This window comes from Marmota flaviventris, chromosome 5, assembly GCF_047511675.1.
Source record: "Marmota flaviventris isolate mMarFla1 chromosome 5, mMarFla1.hap1, whole genome shotgun sequence".
Taxonomy (NCBI): Eukaryota; Metazoa; Chordata; class Mammalia; order Rodentia; family Sciuridae; genus Marmota; species Marmota flaviventris.
In genome coordinates, this window is record NC_092502.1 from 142,413,555 (window position 1) to 142,425,076 (window position 11,522).

Consider the following 11,522-nt stretch of genomic DNA (forward strand, 5'->3'; position numbering starts at 1 on the left):
TTTTTTTTTTTTACCCTTGAGACAGGAGAGCTTGGGAAATTTTACTCAGAGGAGTGATGTCATCTGACTTCCCTTTAAAAATTATCCCTTTAAAGGTTTTTTTCCCCCCCTAGAAATTTATTATTGTTTTTTATCATGGAAAAGAAATTTAACAGAATAAAAATATCTTTAAAAAGAAAACAGTTCAAGGAAACTCTTTCCCTATCTCTAGGATTATGAAGGGCCCAGACACATTATATAGGAATAAATGGAATAGATGATTCTGCATCCCTTTTTCTTCCTAAAAATAGAACTTTACAGGATCATCGGTTTAATATTAACCTTCCAGAACTCTTCAGATTGATGTCATTAGTCCATAGTAGCTCCAGTTTTTAGCAGCCCTTCCACACAGTTTGATTGATTATAAACTCTGATAAATTCATATTTCTCTCATCGATCATTTATTTGGTCTTTCTCTGCAAACACAAACTGTGATTATGGGTTTCAGGTGGAAGATGCATTGATTCATCTCAACAGCACCTGCTTTCATGGGAAATGCAAGTTTCCATGAAAACAGACTGGGGAGGAGGTAAGGACCAGATGGGAGAGTATGATTATAAATTAGAAAACAATGGCTCAAATCAAGGTGATAACAGTGGAACTGCTGAGAGGTGGTCAGATTCAAGATGTACTCAGAAGGGGAAGATCACTGGGATATGCTAATAGCTGGGAGGCACAATATGAGAGAAAGAAAAGAGTTAAGGATGACTCCAAGGTTTCTAGCTTGAGCAATTGTAATAATGGAATGATTCTCATTTTGGGGTATAAATTGTTTTATTTTGAACAGATTAGGTTTGAGATAACTATTAGAAACACAACTAGGAATTTGAGTGTATATTAAGATATTCAAATATACCTATATTCAATAGATATGAGTGTAGAGTTTGAGGGAGAAGTAAAGACTTAACACATAAATCAGAAAGTAGCACACAGATGGAGTCAAAGCTATGAGACAGAGAGAGTAAGATTCCTTTATGGAGAAGAAGTCAGAAGAGAAGAGGTCTGAAAACCGAGAATGGGGGCAACTCCAACGTTAAAAAGTTGGGGAGATGAAGAGAAACAACTAAAGTGGACCAAGGATGAAAGGCTATTGTGGTCATGGGAGATCTGCTGTGAAAAAACAAAAAAACAAAACTCCTCTAGCTGCAGCATACAAAATGGACTACTGGGGGCACAAGTTGACATAAGAAGACTAGTGTAGGGAGCTAGAAAAATTACTTTGCACAGGTCTGAGACCTGGGTTTCTGAAGGATTTCTGCTTGAGACTGTCCATCTTTCAGGCACAGAACAAGAATGCTCATGAGAACACCAGAGATAAGCTTTTCAAGTAGTAGCTTGCATCCAGTGGAAAATCTGGGGACTCAGGGAACCCATTTCTCTTCAGGGACAATGTTGCATTGCCTTGTGCTTTCTGTAGACAGGATCTTAAATTTCCTACCCTTTCCAAGAGAATAAATGTTACTACTTCCAACTGGGTCTCTTTGTCAATCACATTCCTGTAACATGTTGATAGCTAGGCAGAAATTACAGCAGTGATCCAGGTGAGTGAGGCTGATGGAGAGGATGTGAGTGACGGAGACAAGGTGGTAAGAGTGGGTACATTCAAGAAATACTGGAAGAGTAACAGTAAAGATTTGTAAATGGACTGGACAGGGAAAGTGGAGAGGGAAGAGTCAACGACACTCCTAGGTTTTTGTCATGCAACACTGGATGGATGAATGCACCTATTCCATTACTCAAGGAACGCTGGACAAGGATGCAGGTGAGAGAAGATCAGAAATTCAGTGTTGGACATGAACCGGGATGCTGAGGAGGCAACTGGGACTGGAGCTCAGAACAGAGGTAACACTAAAGACAGCAGCTGAAATTCCTCTGCCAATGCGGTGAAAATGCTTGTGAGAAAAGCTGCTTTGGAGAGATACTAGGAAGAGGATATGGTATAGGAGTGATTTCTAAGATACTGAAATATTTCTTAGCTGTAAAGAATATGATAAACTTGCAAAGCAGGCTAAGACAGAGTAGCTAAAGAGGCAAGAAATAACAGAAGCCAATGGAGATACTATTTCAAGAAGAGAGGGAGCAACCACGCCAATGCTGATGATAGTTAATATCCTTTAAAACTTCACAAGTAATACTTGGGGGAGAGGGGATGTGTGTACTTAAACCACACATTTTTAACAGAACATTCCATATAGCCATAATGTGAATTACCACTTCAAGCTATATGGTTTGGTTCAGCTGTTTCTCAGATAACCAGATACTCTTGACACCTATGAAGTCTATTCCCTGATACAGAATACTACACATGCAATTTATTGCTTTTCTAAGTTATATACAACAAACAAGCTCATTCCTCATGTTTGTTTTCTTCAGAATTTAATTTTAACTCAAGAAGGAAACACTTTCTTATTCTTCTAAAGGCAGTTAACTTTAAGAGGTAATATATGGCTACTTTAAAATTACACGTAAAATAAGAATACTGTTGGTTACCCAGCATGGTATATGGTACATAGTAGGAGCTCAATAAATGAACGGTAGGCTTAGAAAAAGCCTAATGCCACTGTAAAATTACATCTAAACTTAACCAAATCACTACATTCTTCCTAATTGCAATATTTATGTCCCACATAAACATCTAGAGTTCACAGTTGCAAAGTAAAATACTTATAAAAACTATAATGATGCAAAGTAGGAAAGATTTGTTATCTGCTTCAAAATAATACAGAAGACAGCACTAACAAGTACCTTACAAACTATCACTAAGTTTCTTTGCCCAGTAAATGTTTGCTTTCTCAGGCTAATTCTCAAGGGACTTCTAAAGGGCTACATCTTGTGCCTGGAAGAGATCATGACTGGCTCTAGGTAAGTTTTGTTCACGACTCTGAGTACATTATTGATTGGTGCCACACAGTAAAAGGAGTACGAAACAAATAAAAAAGCTGAATCAAGTTTTATAAAATGAATCAAAAGTGAGAGGAATGATGACCATTACACTTTATTCACAAATCAAACCTGGTCTCTGTAACTCCCTGACACTCCACTGTGCTCTAACCAAACTGAGTTGTTTCTTGACCTTCTGATCTCTGGGGGGTTTTGTTTGTTTTTCTTTTTCTTTTGCAGTACTGAGGATTGAAATCAGGGCCCCAAGCATGCTAGGCAAGTGCTCTGTCATAGAGCTACACTTCAGCCCAAACTTCTGATTTTTCATGACATGCCCTTGCTTGTCTAGTCGCAGCGTGTGGAGTGCCAAAGCATGGAATGCTAACTCCCAATGGCTAAATCCTACTCATATTTAAAGATGTAAACATCATCATATCCATGAAGCCTTTTTTCCATTCCACAGCTAGAAGAAATCCTTTCCTAAACTGCACAAATCCAACAATTTACCTGTGCCTCTTTATACTGTTTAACATATTCTACCTTATGATAGTTAGAGTTACTTTTACATTTTATGGTGGGAATTTATAGTCACATATATACACATACAGAGAGAGAGTTTTTATTTGTAGTTATTTACTTATAATTTAGTCTCTTGTAACAGTTTTTGAAATTCATTATGAAAAGACTTGGTGTCAACTACTCTGTCTCCTCCACAAGGCCTAGCTTCATGCCTTGCACAGAGGAGGGGATCATTAAATGAAGGAATCCTCATGGCATATTTTCATTATACACCATTTACACAATGAAATGAACAAAGCCACATGACATGCTAAAGCCCCAAAGAACTTAGTCATCATTTACATAAATATATATTTGGCCCTTCTAATCTTCACCCTCTATTATATAGCAATCTTATTGGAGCAAGTGATTGAACACAAACTCACAGTTAAGTGTCCTTCATGGTGATCTGGGAAATGAATGAATAAGTACTCTGTGGCTACCAGTTGCATTATTGAATCACCTAGAAATTCCATCCTCTGATTGTGGCCTCTAAAAAACAACAACAACAATATAAAGAAATGAATAACTCTTGTGAATTTCAGGAAAAAAACCAGAACTTTTGAAAAGGCATGACTTAAAGAGACAATGTATTCATCTTATTTTAAAGCACAAAATGAAATACAATTCCATGATGCCCCTCAACCGAGAAGAGCCTTGTGTTAACACAGGTTGAGTTTGAAAGAAGAATAAAGTGAGTATTGATTAAACAACCAATTAAAAAAAAAAGACTGGAAATAGTAACTGGTTAGAAGCTGAGGCGTATCAACTGAAAAATAAAGTAAAATACAGAATATACCCCTGTAACAAAAAAAAGTTAAAAGGCACAAGACTTTTTTTCCACCAAATTTATTATATCATATATATATATATATATATATATATATATATATATATATATATATCTCCTTATTCAAATCTGGGATACAGTTTAAGAATGTTAAAAACAAAAAAAATTATAGTAAGACTCTTTAAAGTTTACTGAGTTGAGAATACTTGATTTGGGGGACATGAGTAAAAAAAAAAATTGTATTAAAAAAGCAAAAAATGAAATTTTGCTTGTTTTCTTAATCATTTTACTAGCTCATCATCAAAATCATTCATCTAGAGCAGGGATGGGAGGCCCAAAATCAGCCCCTCAGCCTGTTTCTATGAGTAAAGTTCAATGGAACACAGCCCTACTCATTCTTTTATAATCTATGGCCTCTTTCAGGCTGTCATGAAAGAGTCAAATCACAGACCACATGGTCTACAAAGCCTAAAATACTTAACATCTGTCCCTGCATGAAAAAAGTTTTTATTTCCTTCATGTCCTCCTTAAATTTCATGAAGGAACAAGATGCATGATAATGAGACCAAAAATACTGAATTAGAGCATTTGCCCTAGTCCACACCGCTGTCTGCTGGCTCATGTCTCACAATGACTATCCTGGAAATGTGTCTGAAACTTCAACTCCTGTGAAGGGCATACAGAAAGGTTTGGAACTGTCTCAGGTAAATGGTCACGTTGGGACTACATGAGGACTTTTAACTCACAGGGTCAGATGGTTAAATCCCACAGTTCTCAATGTGAATGCCCTTGCCAGAAGTCGAACATGAGTAAAAATTACTCCAATTGCTTCTTCAAACTCAGTAAGTTTCTGGAGAACTGGAGAAGTTTCAATAAGTTGTCGATCAGTATTTGGCTCTTGTAGCTACAGAAAAACAGAAATAAGTAAGAATCTTGAGCAGATTTTAGTTAGAAGAGCAATTATCAATTCTAGGACAGTGTTTTATAAAATTCCTTCTCCTGTGGGTAGAAATTTCTGAAATGCCAATAAAACATGGAAGCTTTTTTCTCAACTTTTAAAATGGCAAACAAACCTAATATTTAAAGAAGGCTCAAATAATATTTTCCAATCTTCTATCAAATTTCAAGGCCAAGTACTGTACACAGATAGTTCAAAATCCCAAGTATTAGACTAACTCTCCAAGGAAGCTGCAAGCTGAAGAACAGCTGGTAGAGAATATATATATCTAGTAAAGCAGCGGTTCTCCCACTTTAGCACTCTTGAAAACACTGGCAGAGCTTGTTAAAGGCAGATGGCTGGGCCCCACCCTGGAGTGAAAGATTTTGTATCTGAAGTGAGGACTGAGAATCTGCCTTCCTGACAATATCCTGGTGATGCAGATGCTGCTGTTCTGGGGACTGCTTTGAGGCCAGTGCTTTAAGAGTTTCTTGACTGCTATGTCTTCTAGGGACCCAACTATTTGGGCAAATGAGCATCATTAAAACTGAATTCAGCTTACACTGGAGATTTTTATACCACTCGACAGGTGGTATACCACATAACAATGAGCCTTTAACAACTGGCAGAGAGCAAATATGAAAAGTATAATTAAAATGAACATTTTCAACAACTTTGGGCAACCTCATATGATTAATAAAATATTTTTTTAAAACTCTAAATTAATGTCATTTACTACTACAAAGTGTCTCTCATAAGAGCTCAACTAGTACTGATTAGTCTTATTTATTTTATACACACATTCATATGAAAATGTGTATAGATGAGTACACAAATGCATATATCCCAAAGTATAAAAGAAATAAAAGCAAAGAATAGTAAGAATTTTTAAACCAACCGAGGAAAGGGTGTCACCATGTGTAAATTGTTGAAATTCCATCTTGAGTAAGAAGCCATCATATGGTACTAAAGTTTAAATTTGCAGTAAATTTTATGCAACATGATTCAAACCTCTTAATTTCTAAGATCCAAATTAGGTTATAATTTAGCAATGTTAATTTAGTATTTGTTCTACTTTTTGAATATGCCCAGACTTGCTTCCACAGTACTTCCCCTACAATAGCAGGCATGTAGACATATAGGTGTCAACACATTTGGCTTTGAATCAAACCTATTGCTGTGGGTGGGGGTTCTATTACTACACAGAAGCTCTTCCTGCCTTGTGCTGCCCAGACCACATGGCTGCCACACGTGGGTGCACCTTACAATTTGTTCCCAAGTTTTCCTATTCCAAACCCCAGCTTAGAATAATGTCACTGAAGGGAATTAAAGGATAAAAGCATGAGGGGAAAAAGGCAAAGGAAAGTAAAACGAATGGCTGCAGCTATAAAGCTCACTGCAGACAGGAAGGTCATACTTACTTGGAGTGGGTGGAGAGGATAATTGAGCCAAACTTCACGCAGGTCCTGGAAAATGGAGTGATGTCTTTAATGCTCAAGGGGGTCATTTAACACACTCTAGAGTACTAAATAAAATGTCATTATTTGAAATACTGAACTATTTCAGATGCTGACTCCACTTATTGCAAATTCAATAGTGCTAGCAAACTAATTTTTAAAAGTGTATTCACTACTCTAACTGCCTGTAGTGACTCTAATTAGCCTATTATGCTGGGGAGGAAAAGAGCCACCCCCAGCCCCAGAAGTCAAAAACACCTCTGAAAACTAAGTTACACATTTGCTTAACCTATACACTGGATTAAGCTGCTGTTTTAATCATATCTCTCCTATCTCTCATTCCTGGTGATTCCCCAGGAATGTGCATCAGCCATGCCTTTTATAGGTAAAATTCATCTCAAAAGTCTTTTATTTTAGGCACCAATTCATTATCACTTGAGCTGTTTTAAAATAGAGTGGGAAACACCACAGATCTAGCTCATAAGCTCTGGCATTTATGATATCACATTCTTACTGTGGGTCACACAATGTTCATCTGAAATCTGGTAATGAATTTTATGGAAAACCTTAGTATATTACTTCATTTGTTGAGTTAAATCCATAGATAGTATAATTAAGATTTCCTCAGGATTAGTGGTTTTCCTTCATGTTCTGACTCTAGGGAACCTCTGAATCTACTTTCTGACCTTAACATTAGGCTTCTGAAAGAAATGACCAAAAAAACTTTAAAAAAAAAATATTTATTTTTTAATTGTAGTTGGGCACAATACCTTTATTTCACTTATTTATTTTTATATGGTGCTGAGGATTGAACCCAGGGTCTTGCGTGTGTGAGGCAAATGCTCTACCGCTGAGCCACAACCCAAGCCCCAAAAAACTTTTTTTAAAAGAGAGAAAAGCATTTTTTAAATGAAGGGGGGTGATTTAGAATTTTAAAATGAGGCAGAAATTTTAAAAATCAGTATTTTGGGCTGGGGAAGTGGCTCAAGCGGTAACGCACTCGCCTGGCATGCGCAGGGCGCTGGGTTCGATCCTCAGCACCACATTAAAATAAATAAATAAAAAAGATGTTGTGTCCACCGAAAACTGAAAAAATAAATATTAAAAAAAATTCTCTCTCTCTCCTCTCTCTCTTTAAAAAAAAAATCAGTATTTGGACACAACTTGCATCTTAACAAAATACAATTAGGGATTATTTGCCCATATTAATAAAATGGCTTACAAATCAAATTGTTAAGGCACTTGAGAAGATCCCCACTTAATCAAATCAGTAACCTTGCCCTTGAATTCCCACACTGTAAATCATAAGGAAAGTCACTTCCTTCTCACAACTTCCTATGTGCTTCCAATGCTTTCTTTCCCCTCTACCCCTCAGTGGACATTTACCAAACTTGAGCCCTTCCCTATCTAGCCATCAACTCTTCTGGAGTGTTTCACCATTCTTATTGTTGTAACTACTGCCTCAGTTTGGATTCCTGGTTCATTTTTGCTACAGCACTGAACTCTTCACCTGAGTCCAGAAGGCTAAATGTCTTGTATTTCTTACCTCATACGCAACATGACCAGATGATAATTTTTCACCTTTCATCTTAAGCTAGAAAGTATGGTGTTAGGGAGAGCTGTAGGCTTAAGTCAGGCTGCCTATGTTTAACTCTGATTCCATGTTGGCAAACTACGCAGCCTCTCTAAGCTTCCATTTCCTCAGGTATAAGCCAGTTATTTATAGTACCTTCTTCAAAGTGTTCTCTGATGCCTCAATGAACAACATGCTCAAAGCACTAAAGCCAGTGCCTGCCCACAGAAAATACTATTAATAACAATATATCAACAATATTGATAAACAGCTGTCTTCCTACCAAACCACAATCTCTAAAGCTCAAGATGCTAAGGGACATTTGGATTCATCTTTCTACTTGCTCCTTCACGTTTTCAAAAATACTGTGATTTCTCCTTTTAAGTCAGCTGCCATCTATCTTGAAGTAATAGCCTAAAACTTCACAGGCAGACTATTTCAACTATGTCCATTTTCTTTCATCTATCCCACACGCTGAGATGAGGTTCTGTTGTACCTTGTCAGAGCATATACACTGGAACAGATCTAGAATCTCAGTGCTGCCATATATTAGCTTAAGGACCTCAGGCAGATCTCTAACTTCTGTTTGCTTTTCTGAAAATTATTCACGACTGATGGATCATTCATCAATGCAACATATTTTTATTGAACACCTACTATGCATTATGTTCCTAAGATGAATAGGATACTATTCCTGTCCACAAAGAGGCCTGGTGGGGAAGAATGAAGGCAAATAAGTATGGATAGTAAGCTATAATAGGTCCCATAAATAGAAAAAAAATTATTCAAAACTATGCCACAGCTGCCACTTTCTCAGATTACAAGAAATGGATGAAGTTGAAATGATCTAGTTGTGAAGTGCTGAGCTATTACGCCATGATGGATGTAAGTGGGTCTCCAAGGGGAAACCACACACAAGTGCTAGGAATACTTTGCCAGGGGGTACTGGCTAAATCTTCAAAGAAGTCCTGAAGAATATGAAGAATTCTGCAAATCAACAAAAGGAGAGAACCAAAAGCAGGGCACCATAAGCACACAAATAACACATCTTGAAGTATATTCACACAAGAAGGAGATTCTAGTGAATGCCATAAAGAGGAAGAAGAAAGGAAGGAACCTGAGACCACAGATGGGAGTCAGATCATGAAAACTGCTAAATGCTATAGTGTGTAGTATAGAAGACAGTAATCAAATATCTTAAGCAAGAAAGTCATGGCCAAATCATGCACTAAGAAGAAGACTGTACTTGCATGATAGATGGGATGAAATGGTGGGAGTGGCATCCAGCTAAAAAGTCAGGTGAGACAGGAGCACAAAGATGGAAGTAGTAGGATGACCAAGAGAGAATTAATTCCAATCACAAGGGTCAGGAGTTACAGGATTTTTAAAACGAAAGAACATGGGGAGGGAAAAAACAAACAAACAACAACTTCAGGATAGAAAAGATCCTAAGGGTTCTGGTTTTTAAAAGATAAAAATTAAATAGAAACATGATTTGTGATGAGTTAAATATTAAACATTTTTTAAATGAGCTATCTGCAGAATACCCATGTTATGCTACCAAAAGCAATTTGATAAGATGCTCGTTTCACCAGACAAAGGCATGGGTCAGAGATATTGGGGGACAGAAAGGATAAAGAGGCAAGGGAGGTGGGGATAGGAAAAACCATGGATACTTCTCTATCTTTCTATGAGGCAAATGGGGTAATCAAAATGAGACAATGGATCTGAACGTATCAGATAAACCCCTGAAGGGTCACACAAAGATTAAAAGATGAAACCAGAAGAAAACTGTCTAGAGCTGAAAGAATAAAAATCAGTTGAGGAGAAAAAGAAAAGACAGCCCCACTGTTAACAGGACTGAGAATACAGACACTGACAAAGCCAGCAGCAAAATTAACAGTCCCTCAATGCCTTGTGGTTGCTGTAAGATGCCATCGGGCCCCTGTAGAAAGTGTCCCCGGCCTCCCTGCTAATGCAGCCAGCTCCCCTGCTTTGCTGTATCTCACCCTAAATAACAATTACTACAGACACTCAAGATTGAACCTCCCTTACCTCATGACAGCACCTAACCCCAAATTAATCATGTTCTTTGTCTTCATTAGGCTTCAGATAAGACAACCAACAGAGAACCCTCAGAATCACTGGGCACCACCCAGATCTCACCCCCTGCCACACAGGGTCAACCAGTTCAACTCTGTCAGCCTACAGGTCTGTCCTCAGTTGCCCTCTGGCTCATGATTTTCATGAAGCCATTACAAAAAGCACATTCACTAACATACTCCAGGTAACAGAGGCACACCAGTGTGGACTTGTCAGAGTCACAATGTCCAAATTGGTGTACCTAAAAACAGTGCCATGGAAAGCCTACATTACTGAGTGAACCCTGTTCACTTTCATAAAAGACACACTAAAATGAATTCTAAATCTCAGCAGTCCCATTCGTAAGATAAAGTTCAGACTCTGCTTTTTCATTTAGGAATTTCTTCATTTCACTCTTTTAACAAATATTTATTAAACACTGCACATGCCAGCACTGCACTAGGTACTAGAAACTTAAGATAAGCCTCCAAAGTAGACAAGTGGGAGAGAAGCAGTTTAGAGACAAAAGAATCTAAATACACACGGATGCAATTAAGAACTCAATGTGTGGGCTGGGGTTGTGGCTCAGAGGTAGAGGCTTGTCTAGCTTGCATGAGGCACTGGGTTCCATTCTCAGCACCACATACAAGTAAAATAAAGGTATTGTGTCCATCTACAACTAAAAATAAATAAATAAATATATTTTAAAAAATAACTCAAGGATACAATGTGTGTAATTCAAGAAAATAGGAGCACATGGGTGCAAGTAAGATGGGAGAAGAGGACAAGGAAGGGGTGGGGTGGGGTGGGGTGGGGGTGGGAGTGGGGTAGGGAGGATAGACTAAGACTGGAGGGAGGAAACAGCAAAAAGGTTGCTGACCTTGCCAACAAAAGATAACAGCTAGAACAATGATATCTTAAGATTTAAGAAAATCTTAAAATACATGCTATCTGCTATAGAAACAAATCAAGACACAGGTTTGTTTATTTGTGTAGGACAAAAAGGGGGACAGAGAACACCTGCAGATAATTCTCCCATCAGAAAGAAATTTACACGTATAAAAAGCATCACATTTTTAGAAAAACAAATAAAAATATCAAATTCTCAGACATGAACAACACCCAGGTCACAATTTTTTTAAAACTATTGATTTTTTTTTTCAACTACCCAAAGTAATGCAGTAATAACATTTGACAGCCACTTAA

At 37.6% G+C, this 11,522-nt stretch overlaps 1 protein-coding gene across 5 annotated transcripts in view; it reads right to left on the reverse strand.

Annotated features, from left to right (window-relative positions):
* Drosha (drosha ribonuclease III) overlaps positions 1-11,522 on the reverse strand; it is a 118,703-nt gene that overhangs the window by 14,984 nt on the left and 92,197 nt on the right. For all 5 annotated transcript variants that reach the window (XM_071612633.1, XM_027936245.2, XM_027936244.2 and 2 more), the window contains 3 exons: positions 6,626-6,670; positions 5,014-5,171; positions 3,864-3,969 (listed from right to left, as the gene is read on the reverse strand). In XM_071612633.1, coding sequence (XP_071468734.1) covers positions 3,864-3,969; positions 5,014-5,171; positions 6,626-6,670 — 309 coding nt within the window. The remainder of the gene's footprint in view (positions 1-3,863; positions 3,970-5,013; positions 5,172-6,625; positions 6,671-11,522) is intronic.